The sequence below is a fragment of the Egretta garzetta genome, unplaced genomic scaffold (assembly GCF_000687185.1).
Source record: "Egretta garzetta isolate BGI_Z169 unplaced genomic scaffold, ASM68718v1 scaffold260, whole genome shotgun sequence".
NCBI lineage: Eukaryota > Metazoa > Chordata > Aves > Pelecaniformes > Ardeidae > Egretta > Egretta garzetta.
In genome coordinates this window covers 2,976,939-2,993,303 of record NW_009258662.1, presented here as the reverse complement: position 1 = coordinate 2,993,303, position 16,365 = coordinate 2,976,939, and the positions used below count along the sequence as shown (strand labels likewise).

Sequence of the window (16,365 nt, the reverse complement as noted above, 5' to 3'; positions counted from 1 at the left end):
ATCTGCAGGACATTGTGAGTTTGTGGCAGGACTGTTAATGCTGACATTTTGGTTATAATTCACATTTTTATTTGGAATTGCTACATCAGTGGTGTGTCAGGGTTTGGGCCCCATTTCCTCATAAAAGGAGAGAGGGGTTTAGCACCTGGAGCCTTGGGAAATGTGGGCAAATTGGGATAGCTAGACACTGGGTAGCATGGTGATAGGAAGAAATAGCTCATTCCCAGGAGTCAGTGAAGCTTTGCTTTGGGTATCAGGATTTAAGAGACAAGATTTCACCAGTCCTACTCCTTTTTCCTTTTTTCATTGAAGACAATGACAACGAGGTCAGTCGAGAACGTGCAGCCTCCAGTATCTCAGTCAGAACTAACTAAGCACTTAGGAAAGTGAATAGCAATCATTTTTAAAACTACACCACTTCCAATGTAGTAAGAATAACGAATCCAGCTGTTCTGTCTCATGCACCCATGTTTGGAAATGTTGGCTTAAATTTTAATGAATGAGCGGACGCATTTTTGGCAGCAACTCCAGTCCCTGGAGCCAATGAGTTTGAGACTCATCAAAATAATGAAAGTGAACTGTAGGTGATGGGTTTTTTGTTTTGCTTCGATCTACCAGATGAATAAAAGCAGGGCTGGCAGCCAGAGATTGATCTCAATGGTGTAACTAAAATAAGTCATTCCAGCTGGAAATTGTGACAACATGAGTGTCTGCCACTTGGAAGGCAAATGTCTCGGTTGTCTCTATATTTCTTCTTGATTGATGACTCCCACTTTTTCCTGGGCCATATTCTAGCAGCAACAAACAATTGCCCCATGACAACAATTTAGTGTGTAGACACTACGAGGTCCTGACCAGGTCCTGACCGAGGCAAGACGAGGAGCTTTGCACAGAGGGAGGCTGAACAGCCATCTTTCCTGCAATTGTAGGCAATCATCTTAGGAGCATCATGCATTAGAAATCACCTTCTTTGAGGGAGTCAAAGCTATTTCTGAAAAAAAACCCCACACTGTAAAACAGTTGTCACTGGGCAGGTAGCTATATAGCAGCCTCGTGGCTAGGACTGTCACCTGAAATGTGGAAAATGTGTGTAGGTTGTGAAGGAGCAGAGGTTGCTTTACCTATTGGCTGTGGGCACAAGCAAACATTGTGTCTGGGTGCTTTGGGAGCCCTGAGAAGGAGCAGTGATTTATCAATCACAGGACGGGCAGTACAGGAGCTTGGGTGCTCTGAGACCAGGTAACCCAAATTGTACCTACATCCCAGGTGAAGCACAACATCACTGATCCAAACATCTCCCCGAGTCATTATTTCAATGAAAAGCAAAATGTTTAGGTAAGATATAAAAAAAATTAACATAGAAACCATGCCAGCCTTCCTTTCTTTCTGCCTTTTTTTCTTTCTTTACATGCTTTTCTCTCCTTTCAGAGGTTGTTCCCACATGGGGACCTCTTTGTTCTCTGTCAGTGGCCATGATTCATCAGCTCCCTTGCTTTTATTTCCTTCTCTGTGCATTTCTTTTTTTTCCTCTGTCTGGGCTCTTTGCTTCGCACAGTAGCTCAGAGCCTGAAACCTCTGGCAACAGCTTGGCAGCAATGTGTGAAGGGCTTTGTAAATCCCCGGGGCTCAGACAGTGCAGCCCAGCAGTGAAAAGGTGGTGGGTATTCTGCTGAAGTCTGGGGTTATTTTTGACCCTCCACAAGCCATGCAAGGCTTGCGGGTCCTTAACCTCTTCCAACATTCATAGAGCCTGCACTGGGAGGGAGACCTGGCAGCAGCTTCATAGAGGGTACTGAGACTGCCAGGGAAGGAGAAAGTGAGCACTAGCCAGTCCCTTCTTGCTCACCTTCCCCAGGCTGTGCTAGGGCAGAAGCACCAGCTGGTGCAAAGCCCTTTTTAGCTTCACAATTCTGCATCCTCAAAGGAGGCAGGTTTTAAAAGATGTCTTAAGAAAAGTCTTCTCCAGCAAATTAATCAGTGCTGGGACAAGAGGAATGAGGACGAGGGATATTGAATTCCAAGAGAGCATCTCCTCATTCGTCCCTCACCCTTCCTTTGTAATTGCACCAAGTAGGCACTACATAGAGGCAGATAGCAAGTTAATGTGTAACCTGCTAAAATAACTTGTGTAGCTCTGTTGCACTTTAAAGGAGGGATTTCCTTCTCTTCCTCCACAGAGATTTGAAGCTAGACAACGTCCTCCTGGACAACGAGGGGCACATCAAAATTGCTGACTTTGGGATGTGTAAGGAGAACATGTTTGGGGATGCGAAGACAAGTACTTTCTGTGGGACTCCTGACTATATCGCTCCTGAGGTAGGTGTGGGGTTCGGGGAGGTCAGCAAGCTGCTGTGGGACAGAGAACGTGCCTTAAGACATGACTGTCGGTCAGTGGTAGAGGGTGCAAAGAGTAATAACCTGCTTTTGAGCAGTTCCAGGCTAGAAACTAGATTTCAGTTTGACTCAGTCTGTATTGCTCTCTGGCACTGCATATTTTTGTGGCTAAATCATGTTTTGTGCAAATGGGCCTGGGAAGCAAGCAGTGCTTGGCTTAACCAAGAATGCTTAATGGAAGTCCAGTTTGGGCCACGGCAGAAGAAGCTCCAAGAGTTAGGTCCTGCAGTTCAGGGACAGAAACAGCACAAGGAATAGGAAGCATGTTCCCTAGCTAGCTAACAGTATGTTTCCATGGCTGTACAGACTCCTTGATAGCTATTAGGGAGCTATGGGCACTTCTAAGGGATGATGTTCATCACGACGTAACAGAGAAAAGGTTGGACAAAATGGAACTGATTCTCCCTCATCACTGATTAACTTTTTAGATAGAGAAGAGGTCCATGATAAAGCAGAGATTGGCATTCACCTTCCCTCTGGGATATACTCTGATGCTTGAATAGGGATGGCACCCATAAGTTTGGACTTCTCTCTTACTAGACAGGTTCTTAGCTGGCTGCAAACACAGCCTGCACCACGAGCATCCTCCCAGAGCTGAATAAGGCACTATATGCTGTGAAAAGGCTCTGCCACCAGAAGCATAACCTTAAAACTGAGCACAGGCTTGAAGGTCTGTCTAGATAAGAAACAACCAATAGCTACTTGTAAAAGGGACTGAGATGCTTGGAAGCATAGAATCGTAGAATGCTTTGGATTGGAAGGGACCTGTAGAGGTCATCTAGTCCAACCTCCCTGCAGTGAGAAGGGACATCTTTAACCAGATCAGGTCGCTCAGAGCCCCATCCAACCTGGCCTCGAATGTTTCCAGGGATGGAACATAAACATAAACATGAGTGGTCATACATCCTGATTTTTTCCACTCTAAATGCCACCAGTCAGAGGATAGGTGTTGCTGTCTGAAGGACAGCTGGGACCTGACCTGCTAACTCTGGGCCCTGGACTACCAGCTTCTCTGCTTTGGCTGTGCATGGTGCCAGAGCACCTCATGTCACTGCACGAATCCATCCCTGGAGGACATGCCTCCACAAGTCACCTCCTGGTGAAGGAGGCTCTAAAACTAGAGATGGTGGAGTTGTATCAGGGCCAGGCTGTTCTTGAGCTAATGAGGGCAAGGCAGAGCTTGTAGCTTGTGTTAAGGTCCTGCTCTGCCTCCTTGACTCAGGAAGGCTGGGGCTTGCATGGAGGCAGCCTCCAAGCTCCATGCAAAAACATACCAACAGTTCTTCTCCTTCTGCAGTTGATATCTACTGATACTTGGTGAAGTAAAGCTGAACTTGGCCTCCATGTGCCCATGCAATAATACTGGGTGGTCACAGATACCAGATTCCAGTTTGCCCATAGCAAGATCCTTTGCCCTTCCCCTTATTTCTTTCAGTTTTTTTCCAGTAAAATTAGATATTTTGAACTGGATCCCTCCAAAAAAGAGAAAGTACCCTTTACCTGGTGACTTCACACAATGATAGATCTTATTATGGAGAAGCTTTAACTAATTAGGTGGCAAATTGGGGCCAAAGAAAACATTCTTCATCTCAGAGAAGAAGCTACAAGTCATCCATGCATCGTGTCCAATATCACTCTGAAACCCATTTATTTGTCATTCAAGATGCTGTTCGCTGATTTTAGTGTTTTCATGATGGATATTGGTACTTTTCAAATAGCTTTTAAAGCTTTTGGTTTTTTCCCCTCCACTATAACTCATTGATCTTTTACTGTGCACCAAGGGCTCGATTCTGATCTAGGTTACACCACTGCTGACACAAGGGCTGGTCTCTTCAAATCAATTGGATTTGTATTGCCTAAGAGCAGGTGTAAGTGTGCTCTGCAATTGTCTTTTATTCCACTTCAATATGCTTTTATTTAAAAAAAAAAAAGAAGCTATTTTCTGATCCTGAAAAAAAAGAGAACCAAGGGATAATCCATTATCTGTGTTTTTACTGCATAGAAAAGAGAAAGACTAAAATAGCTCAGAGTTTTATTTCTGCACTATCATTTATTTTAGAGATTCAACGAGTGCATATAAAACATTTTACCTCTAAATTGGAAGCACTGCTAGGGTTTATGGATCATCTCTCCCACCAGAGGCTAGGAAGCACCGGACTTTTTGTCGGTATTTCAATGCAGCTGCTAGCACTGTAATTTGTTACAGACCCAGCACCTTGGCTACAGCAAATAAGGGGACTTTGGGTCAGTATACAAGCAATTTTTTATTTCAAAAAATATTTGACAAAAAAAAAAAAAAGACTTAACCTGAAATGAAATTTCTGAGTTTATTTTTTCCAGAGAATTGCAAAGCTAATAAATCTTTTCCTTGACTGCCATAAAACATTTAATTTCATTCTCCAGACATTTTATACTTTAAAACGTAGAGCCTTATAAAAACAACACATCTTTTCAGAAGGAAAAGCTGGGATGATTTTGTTTATAAGTGACTCAGAATAAATGTATTTGTGACCCTTGCTCTTTCGTTTTTTTCTTGACTGTGAGTGAACCATATTGTATATATTTCCTCTTATATTCAAATAGGTTTTGTGTCCTTTTTGCATCTCCTCTTTTGGCATTTTTGGGGACAGATGTGTTAGTCATGAATACTCTACATCAGCTTGGGTTTAGACTTCTGATATTAAGGTCCTGCTTTGCTAGGTGCCACATGTACATTAGAGGGGAACACTCCTCACCTAATGTATGAAAGTTCTTCTAAAAGTGAAGCATCTGATGGCACTTCGTAGTGTTGCAGAAGGGCAAACATCCCAGGAGACAAGTAATCCCTTCCTACCTTAGGTGCGTAAGTCAGTTAAATCACTGCTATGCATAGGATAGGATAGGATAGGACAGGACTGGATAGGATAGGACAGGACCGGACAGGACAGGACAGGACAGGAATAGAATATTTCAGTTGGAAGGAACCTACAACAATCATCTAGTCCAATTACCTGACCAGTCCAGGGCTGACCAAGTTAAACCATGTTGTTATGGGCATTGTCCGAAGGCCTCTCAAACACTAACTTGGGGCATCGACCACCTCTCTAGGTAGCCTGTTCCAGTGTTTGACCACCCTCCCAGCAAAGAAATGCTTCCTAATGTCCAGTGTAAACCTCCCCTGGTTCAGATACTCTGGGTAACTAAATTAATAAGACACATAACTTGTAGGCAATAAGATGAATCCGGGCCCAAGTGACAATTTACAGGCAATGCAGACAAGGTATGAAAGCAGTGAAGAAATTACTCACCTACTTCCACTCAGAGCCAGCTGTAAAGATCACCACTCTAAATCATTATTTTTCAACTATCAGCAGTTTCATATGTACTGATCTGGATGGTTGTTTTCACTGGTATTAAGCCATCTCCATGGCTTGTCATTGATACCTACACCGTAGCTTATAATATCAGGGATCACATGTGCAACCAGGCTGTGGGCTCAAGAGTAAAAATTGTGCCTTAAAATGAACTATTTCCCTCTCCAGCTCTAAAATCCTGATAAGGATCCTAGACATCATAGTCATCACATATATCTTTAGACATCTGCAATATAAATATCTATATATGAGCAAGTTGTCTAGGCTCCGTGATAACCAAAGGAGACAAGTAGGGGATTGTATTTTACAGCAGGTAGATGATTAGCTGGATGTCTAAAATAGGACTAATTCTCTTCCTTGACTATAAAAGGAGTTAATGATAACTGGTTAGCTCTAGGTATCTCCATAACAGATATCTAAAGGCAGGTGAGATTAATTTTGTTTCCCCAGAGGGGAAGTTTGAGAACTTGGTGGTGTCTGGCCAGGTTTGCAGAGGAAGAAAATGCCACATCACTTCTTAGGGGAGGTTGTCACTCCAGCTGACCCTCCCTGGCCCCTACACACTGGATGTAGCCTTTACTTTGTAGCTGACACAGAAAGGCACAAAGCAATAGACTGACTGAGGACAAATTCCCATTCCTGTACCTATAACTCAGTTGGTCTCAAGAGGGCAGATCAGCAGCTGCTTTTTCATGTTTTTCCTGGAGCATATTTTGCAAGGATAGATTCACACCATTTCCACTGACTGATAGTCCTAAAGTACCCTTACACGGTCAAACTTGTAATTTTAAAATACTGCTTGTGTGAGTTAAACCAGTCCCAAAATGCTCATACCTAACCACTTGTCTTCTTGGAGTTCGCAAGCCTGATTTGAACCCTTGGGTTAACTTGGAGAGCAGGCAGAATATGACTTGCCTCATTTTTTTTGTTTCAGATCTCTCTGGTAGCCAAGGATTTGTTCAAGTAACTTAAGAGTAACTAGAAAAACATGCAACCTGGTATCTGTAGTGTGAAGGACTGTTTTGGCACCCAGGTGTGGCTGCAGTTTGGAGCTCCCTCAACCACAACCTCTGCACCACTGGCAGATGCTCTGGCTCATGCTTCAGGCAAGGGGAAGCACCTTCTGCTGACCCACTCAGTGCAAAGTGGCTGTTGAAAGGTCAGGGTCTGGCCACCCCTCTGAAGTTTAACAGTTGGACTTGATGATCTTAAAGGTTTTTTCCAACATAAATGATTCTGTGATTCTAAGTTGAAATACTGATGTCAGACATTTTGCGTCTGTCTTTGTCACTCCTCTCTGCAGATATTGCTGGGGCAGAAGTACAACACCTCTGTTGACTGGTGGTCATTCGGCGTCCTCCTGTATGAGATGCTTATTGGTCAATCTCCTTTCCATGGTCAAGATGAAGAGGAGCTTTTCCAGTCTATCCGTATGGATAACCCATTCTACCCTCGCTGGCTTGACAAGGATGCAAAGGACATTTTGGTGAAGGTAAGAATTACCACACATTGAACAAAAGTCTTTTTGCCAGAACTGCCATATTTGATTTGTGCATCTTCAGCTGTTGTTTACAAACCAAGTTCAGTGTGATAGGAACAATGAGAGTCACTTTCTTGTCTGTGGACCTCAAAGCACACTTCACCTGAGTCGTAAAAGTATCTTTGTGTCTTCTTTCTCCTGAGTTGTGATGATGGCTCCTCACATCAAGTAAGTAGGACTGCAGGGTATCAGATACCAGCAGAGATCAGTTTCTTTGCAGAGCAATCCCTAAAGTGCAAGACATGTTATGTTAACTCTTGGAAAAGATATTCTGCCAGGCTTCAGACTAAGAGTTACAGTGACTTCCTCATGCCTCAGAGATATGAGGACATCTAAGGTACATCGCTTGCTTTGGTGTTCAGCTTGGTTTTCAGTAGAAAATACTTTTCACCTTTGCACTGAGCTGAAGAGCAGGAAAACAAAGCCTGAGCTCTGTCCTGAAGTGCCAAAGCTACTCAAGCTAGTAGCACCATGTCATCTGGATTTTTGGCCCTTTGAACCTCCAACATAGAAATGCAGTGTCCTTTCTGAGTGGAGCACTCTTCTGTTTCCTCTAATGGGCATCCTCCTTGTCTTTTAGGTTCCCTTTCATTAATACACTGATTTTTTCATTGCCTCCTTCTCAGCCCCATGCCATTTAGCATTGTAGCCTTCCTGGCTTGGGATGCAAATTATTCTAGAATTGCAAGGTAAAAATGCAATGAATTCACAGCTAGTCTAGTAAGCTACCTCTCCTCAGTCAGGCTTTGGACTGACGTTGAACATGATTTAAGCTAAGGCATTTTACCTTGAGATGGAGCATGGTCAGAGAACATGTGCAGAGGGGTTATAATGGCTCAGCTGATGTGTGGTAACTTGTTCATCATTAGATTTTGGTCATATTTGACCTACAGTCACTACCTTTACTTTTGCATTTACAAAGTGGCAGGGCAACACTGTCACTACAAAAAAATGGAGAACAGGAGATCATTTTAGCATCTCTGCTGGGTTCAGACGTTTAGGTATCAGTATAAAATGATAGTAATGAAAACATTCAAAAGCGGTTGTTTGGGAAGACATATCATAGCAGACTGAGATTTTGGATGGCTATTTCTGGGACATATGTTGCCATCTTTCTGCACAAACAACCCGAACTTCTGTCAGGATTACAGATGGTAATCATCTTTATATGAACCAATAAACTTCCTTGCTTAGGAAAAAACCCATTTTCTCCATTATGGGCTATTCTCATTGCCACTGACTGGATAATTACATATTCCTCCCTGCTTAATGCCTGTATTATCAGCACAGAATTCAGCCTATGGAATCTGCACTGCTGTGTAATCAGTTGTCTGTGGGACACTTCAGTGTCAGTGAGGCTTTGCCCACAGTGTTCACCAAAACCCAATGCCTGGTTTTTTTTCAAACAGGCCCTCAATGGTCCACACATCAGATTCTTTTGCTGCCACTTTTGGCGTTAGATATTTATATTTATTCTTTTCTGAGTGGTATCTATTGTATGCTTGCTGTTGGCCAAATAGAGTAGCAAGAAACTTCTACCATATGTGACCCAAGTCCCTTTTAAGACAACATCCAACAGTAAAGTGCTTTTGAAAATGTGCCCTTACCTCTGAAGTAGAACGTATTGGCTGTATTCAGGCCACCTGCTACCAAGTGTTGCCACTTTTCCTCTCCATTGACTCTGGAGAGATCTAGGATCTGGTGCTATATGGGCTAGCTGGCCTGAAAGCCCCAGACATTTTACTGCAGATATAAAGATGAATTTTAAACTATTCGCATCCACAATTACAGCAATATTTCAGCACTACATCCTGCTCATGAACACTGAGAGGAGCTCTGAAGCATTTAGTGCTCCTGAAACTCTCCCCCAGAAACACTTCAGCTGCTTCCAGAGCCAAATGTCTCCTGCATCACCTTAAAAACATCTATGGCAAAATAGGCCATGTTTACACTAAACTGAAAAATGGGCTCAGACCTACACGTAGCTGCTGGTGAAAAGATATGCCCCCAGTTCTGGCTTTTTCCTACCTCCAGCAGAATTAGTCATCCATAGGACTCGTAGCCCGCAGTGCACAGCAAACACAAGCTATCTGAATCAGGAGTCTTTTGACAAAGCAGATGATTTCCAGCACCTGAACTAGGCAGTGGAGAGAAGCAAGCACTTTTTGGGTGTCTTTTATCTCATCTTTAAGTGTGTAAAGGAGATCAGATGATTTGCATCTAAGATGACTTTTTCTCCATTAATTATAAAGTGTCAAGTAGTGACACTCCAAGTGTCCAAAGGTATAGGAGGTGAATGCAACCCCACATAGGCCAGACTAGTATTTTCACAAATTATGCTTATATTTCAGCCCTAAAAAATTTCCTGATAGCAAGAAATTGTCCAGACAAAAGTTTGCAAGTGAGATCCAGATATTTTACCTGTGCAATTGCATGTTGGCATGCTCATCCACTTATGTTGTTGCTTCTGTAGCAAATTTATCCTCTCTCTCCTGCAAAGGGAAAATATGGCCAAGGTGTCTCAGTTTTGCATGTTAGGCTAAGAATTCAAACTGATCCCCCAATCAGAAATTTAGTAAGTTAGAAGAGTCTTCACACTCTCACCAATCATGCTTAAGTTTGAAGTCTGTCAGGTCTCCCCTCAGCCTCCTCTTCTACAGACTTTTGCATGTTAGGCTAAGAATTCAAACTGATTCCCCAATCAGAAATGTAGTAAGTTAGAAGAGTCTTCACACTCTCACCAATCATGCTTAAGTTTGAAGTCTGAGGCCCTGTCTGGTAGGACTGTCCTAATGAATGCACTGTTATTGATAAACAACTGAGGTATTTCTCTTTCTTCAACGTTCTAGCTTTTTGTGAGAGAACCTGAGAGGAGACTGGGAGCAAGAGGGAACATCCGCCAGCATGCCTTTTTCCGGGAAATAAACTGGGAGGCTTTAGAAGAAAGAAGGATGGAGCCTCCTTTTAAACCGAGAGTGGTATGAATGCATCCCTCTCATGTCTTTCTTTCCTGACTGATTCATTCCCCAATATTTAAACTCCCCAGCACATGCTAGCAATCAACTAGAGCCAGGACCCACAGTAATGTTATAAACCCTTTTATTTAAGGGCACTGTCCAAAATCTTTAGACATGGGTCTTTAATGTCAGAGACCTCAAATCCTGTTTAGATTCACAGAGTAAGCATTTTAAAGGTGGATAAATGTCTGCTTCACACTGGAACTAACAGTTTAGGGCACCAAGTTAAGGCTTTCAAAATGCTCTCAAACTTTCAGGGCTATCTTCTGGAGTTGCTCTGCACATGCAGCCTCTCTGTCTAAAAGTAGATGGAGGACCTTGGTCTTGGGCAGCTAAAATGGAAAGTGTTGACTCTTACTTAGATGTCCAAATGCAGATTAAATTGTTTACAGGCTGCCTGGTATGTTGTGTACAGATAAAAACAGCCAAAATGATCTACAGTTTGGATCTACCACAGCCTCACTCATTGTACAACCGTTGGAAAGATAATTGTGATCTATGGACGTCTGTTGGCTGGGCTGCCTGACCTGATCATCATGACTACTACGTTCTGATGGCTATAAGCCCAGCTCTGGCATGCCCACACCCAAGAAACCATAAATTACTCATCACTTTCTCAGTTACCATAGCAGGGGTCTGGATGCCACTTAAAACCCCTTCCCTTAACGACAGAAGTGCAACCCCTTCTGTATGGATTATCTTTCACTGCACTGCAGAAGGTAAAGAAGGAAAAGCAGTTCAGATAACCAGGTGGTTGGCTAATAGTCAGGAATAACAGTCCTATTAAACTATTAAAGTCCAATTAATAACCATAATATAATTTAATTTGACAAATGCATCACACTCTTATTTTACAGTCCTTCACAAGTGTTATTTAATTGATGGGTCCAGTCTGTCATGTTACAAAGCTGAAGCATCCCTGCCTGGCAGAATTAATGGATCACAGGCTCAGTGCCTCCTTTATAATATTTATTCCCATTACTACTTCAACAGGATGGTAATAAGCAAGTGATTAGCACTGGTTGCTGGATATTAAGAGCTCAGACAGAAGTTCATGGCAGTTTGACATGTTGCTGTTCATCATTTGGGCTGGAGTAACTAATCATTGTGCAAAAGGCCACGAGCAAATGTATTGTGGGTTCCCTGGCTGAGCTGAGCTCACTCCCAACTAGTTGAGCTGAGCCCATGGGAAGCAGCCTGATAGGGCCAGTACCATTGTAATGAAGATCTGAGTATTAGTCATTTGACATCAATCTTTTTTTTTTTCCTTTTCTTGAAGAAATCTCCGAGTGACTGTAGCAACTTCGACAAGGAGTTTCTAAATGAAAAACCCAGACTGTCCTGTGCCGACAGAGCGCTCATTAACAGCATGGACCAAAATATGTTCAGCAACTTTTCTTTTGTGAACCCTAAAATGGAGAAAATATTTTCCTGAGATTTGCCTTACTGAAGGGATTCTCTGTAATGGTTTGAGTAACACGTTGTCAACTGAAGACTGTGCATGGTTATTTTTATCAAGAACGCACCAGAAAAACACCTCATTGAAAGTCTGTACCATGCCTGGAGGTTCCAGCTTTATTTCAGTCCGTAGCAGATGCCAGCCACTCTTCACTAATGATGAAGTTTCTCCATGGCATCTTTTGGTCTCTTTTCTCTGTCTTCCCAATGTTCTTGAAGTTGAGAGCATCTGAAAATGAGGAAGTGGCAAAACCTGTTCCCCACTACTTGTACACACATCCGATGGGTTTCTCTGTAAGAAAAAACAAGTATATTTGAGCTTCTGGTGATGTCAGTGCCCATTTCTGCAATTGTCACTTTGGCCCACCTCCTTCTGAAGGACGAGTGGTTTGCTCAAGGCCTGAGGGCATCTGGGAAGGCTTCAGGCTGGGTGCTTTAGTACACTTGTACATGTGCAGAATTGTGCATGTGTGCACAGGAGTTTTGAAGAAGCAGTTTTGCTCCCTACACACTTTAAAAGTAATGTTCACAGGTGTTAGGATTCAGTTTTGTTCCACTGGGACAAGGAGACTTTGCAGGTGCCCATTGCAGCATTTGTACATCTCAATCAGAGACCCTGGAGCTAAGGACCCAACCCTGAAGGAGGATCGCTGCCATGGCAAGTATCAAAATAAATACAGAAAACCAACAGTTTACACTTAGTACTTGAGCATGAAGGATAGGAAGTTTCAGAGCAGCAGAAAGCCTCAAGAAGCCCTGTTCTAAAGCTTTAACTGTCCTCGCATACACCAGGCTCAGAGCAAAATCTAGACTGGGCTTTCTGGAGTTCTATCCTAAAACTGCCTGAGAAAGGTGGAAGAGGTTTCCTCAAACCATTGTTTAAGCGTCATAAAACTGGCCTTCCAGTCACAGCATTGGTATATCTTACTTGAAAGGTAGTAATCAGTCCTTGCAAAGGCTGATATAATTTTTATTGCTCTAAATGATACCCCAACTCTTTGGCACGCATTGCAGACATAGGCCAACAAGCTGCACCCAGCGGTCACAAGGCAGGACAGCACATCAACCGAGGGTGGTCCTCCCCTTCACCTCATGACATTTTGCTGCCATGTTCTATCCCATTGCATTCTGTGGAAATGTAGATGGGTTAAAAAAAAACCTTTTCTGTGACCTTTTCATTGTGGGATCCTTTTAAATAGAGATGCTCTGTTTTCTGAGGTGGGAGACATGTAGAACCACCCAGCTACTGTTTGTCACTGAGACACCAGTTAAATACCAGGTCAAAATTAAGTCAAAGCCCAAATAGAGGGTTCTGTAATAGCTTAGACTTAGGCAGTCACCTCAGCTGGTGTTAGGCTCTAATTGAAGTGTGTACATTTGGAGCTTCGTTGCATGAACCCCTCCAGCCCATGGAGAAAGAAAAGCTCTAGAAGGTGAGTCATCCCAAAATCAGATTCCCCTCAGAGGTGCTTTTCTGCTCTGCTGGACCAGGCTGTCAACTTGGACCTCCCAACAGAATACAGGCAGCCTTGCAGGCAGTGCTGGGATACGGCTGGCAGTGACTGCAGGCACCAAATCCTGCAGGACCAAGAGCAGAATTGCCGAGCCTCAACAAGAAAAGCAGAGTGCCCTGAAAAAGGTTTCAGTCCAGTGACTCTCATGAAATCCTTGTTTGTGCTGTATGAAACGCAGGGGACATCTGTGCTCACAGTTTGTGCAGCTGGTCATCACGTTTAATTAGAACGGTTAACATGATTTTTTTTAAATGCCAGTGCTGTTTGTACAGTTTAATAAAACGTTGTGTACAATTGGAAAATGGGCGTTGAAGTGATTAAATAGGGACAAAGAACAGAGGTCCTTAGAAAAGCCATTAAAATGGCTCTGCACTTTCTGAGGGATGTTCCCCAGGGGAATTTCAACTCATAAATACACAGGATCAGCAAGCATTTGAACAACTGTAACTACTCCACAGCTCAGTATCAAAAACAAGGATTTGGCGCTGTGCAAAGGTATCCAAGAAGAGAGTATAATGTTCTTTTTTCACTACCAGAAGGTGACACGGCTGTAAATGGGGTCTGGTATCTCAAAGGGGTTGCAGAGCCCGATGTGCAGAGGTCGTTACTATTAGAGGGTGATTTGGGTCATCTTCCTTTGACACCTGAATGAGGCTAGATCGGTCAAGTCCTGGGAGGGCCTGGCTCTGTCCACATGCTATGGATGGAGTCTGGATGGCCCAATCCAGACTAGAGATGACATTTCTAAGCATCTGAAGACCAGCAGTATCCCACCCTAAATGACTGTTAGGGATGTTTTCTTTGCAACAGCACAGCGGTTTGTGCTTGTCACCAATTCAGGGACACCCTGAGAGCATAGACTGAGGAAGGATGGTGCTGAATCACCTCTTGTGGTTAAGTAACTGAAGAGTAACAAGGTTTAAGACCTCTCTGACCAGAGGCAGGGCTCTCTGCACTCCAGCTGTGGTCCTGTACAGCTAAAGCCACCAAACGTAAGAGTGACTTGTAAAGGAGCACGTTTGAGTAACAGCTAGAGCAGACACAGTGTTCGGCTTACTGTAGGGCTTTTGATGCAAACCACAAGAAGAGGTGCCTGCTTCTCTCTGCGAGGTATCTTCAGCTTAAAAACCAAGTAAACCCATTGAGGAAGGGGGGAGGGAGATGGGGAGAGGTGGGTACAAGCCACCACGAACGTGCCTGCTGTGTGTCTCACTGGTGCAACAGCCCAAAAACCCTCCCAGCTGTGCCTGTGGTGTGCGAAGAGTGACGTGGTAAGCAGCAAGCGTTTTCCTGTGGTAGCAGCGATTGAGAGATAGGAGCTGGTGAGGGCTGAAAGCCAAACACCCACACGGAAATGAGCAGGAGGCCAGATACTCAGAGAGATGCTCCTTTGACTTGACTAAACCTGGCACCTCCATACCCATTTTGTCGTCTTTTTTTTTTTTTTTTTTTTCCCCTCCTCCATAAAGGGTTTTTTTTATGGCATTTTAGATGGGGTTTGCCAGGTTTGGTTATTCACTTGCTGAAGGCCCATTTCTGTTTTGGAGCCCCATGGGATCACAGCACTGCTGTAGGAGCGTGGCACCTGCAAAATATTAGATGGGGTTTGCCAGGTTTGGTTATTCATTTGCTGAAGGCCCATTTCTGTTTTGGAGCTCCATGGGATCACAGCACTGCTGTAGGAGCACGGCACCTGCAAACACCAGGGCCTGACCTCCTGCACCACCTGCTTCTGCTCAAGTTTTGGGAGTCCTCACTGCCCAACAGCTCCTTGCCCAGTCTTGCTGCTTCACTCAACAGACGCACAAATTCCTACTTTTTGGCATTCACCAAACCGAACCTCAGGCTGATAAAAAGATCAGGATGAGTGGTCGTCACCAGTGAGTGGCAGCCCCGATTTCAGCCCTCCTGCAAAGACCTCCAAGTTGCTTTCCAGAGGAGGTTGGTTGGTCTCACAGCTCCTCAGTGTGCAGCCCAGAGTTATGGTTGCCTCTCCCACAGGGACGACCAATCTCCATCCTGCACCCCACCATGTTCTTTGCTGCCCATGCAGAAAGGAAAGGTAGCTTCACCCAGTGGTTACCAGGCACACCTTGCAGTGGAGAGGTATCACCAAAAGTCCCTGCCTGCCAGTACAGCTCCAAACAGTGGGTACTGGAAGTAGGTATGCTCCTGCCATTACCATTGTATTTGTACCTTAGACACTTAGAACCCAAGCAAGAGATCACAGCTGGGAACTAAACTGCTCTCTCACTCCAAGATATGCCAGCTCAGCTAGTGTATCACCTACAGCAGCTAAGATCGTAATCAATATGTGGCCCAAAGCGTGCCTTGGGGTGTTGCGAAGCCAAAGGAGGTCTCAGTGCAGATCACAGGAAGCTTTTCTACCTTCCTTCCTTACAAAGAAGTTTTATCTTTGCTGTATCACAGCAGCCAAGGCAGCGCATGCAGAGCTGCTGAAATACAGGAATTAATGTATTTCTGGCTCTTCTGTAACTGGGACTGCTTGCAAGCTAGTGGTCCTGTCCAGCTCAGTGACTGTACCTGGCATGATGGAGTCCATTCTACTGTTTGGTAACAGGTACAATGAAGTCCTTTATCCTCTATATTACCTTAATCTTTATATACACAAGGATATGAAATAATTGAAAACTAAAAGGGAGGTGAAACAAAGAAAAAACATCATTGAGTTGTGGAAGACGAAACAAGCACAGAAAAGGAAAGTAGGGAAGAAAGGAGGGATACAGGTTGGTATAATCTTATGCAATGCTTGCCTTCATTCGGTGTTTTCAATTACAGCCCTGCTGTTTTTTCTTCAAAGCTACCAGTACCATCCTAGAGTTGCTTTTGTAGCTGAGGCACAGGATTTTTGGAGCTTTTAGATGGGACAGCCTGAGACTAGAACAGATGAATGGCTCTAGTCTGGCCTCCTGGGTAACACAGAGCAGCCACTCCTACCCCCAATTCTCCCCCAGGAATCCAAGTATTTGTGTCCCGAGTCTGGATTCAGATCCCAAATCAAATAATTGCATTCAGCTACCTATGACATAGGAACACAGTTTTATTGCTCACCTGTAGTCATCTAGCAT

General features: G+C 43.8%; 1 protein-coding gene across 1 annotated transcript in view; it reads left to right on the top strand.

Moving 5' to 3' along the window:
• Positions 1-13,528, top strand: part of PRKCQ (protein kinase C theta) — a 65,648-nt gene extending 52,120 nt beyond the window's left edge. The window contains 4 exon segments of the mRNA XM_009648419.2: positions 2,178-2,316; positions 7,051-7,239; positions 10,137-10,265; positions 11,584-13,528. Coding sequence (XP_009646714.1) covers positions 2,178-2,316; positions 7,051-7,239; positions 10,137-10,265; positions 11,584-11,739 — 613 coding nt within the window. The 3' untranslated portion in view covers positions 11,740-13,528.
• Positions 13,529-16,365: the final 2,837 nt, after the last annotated feature.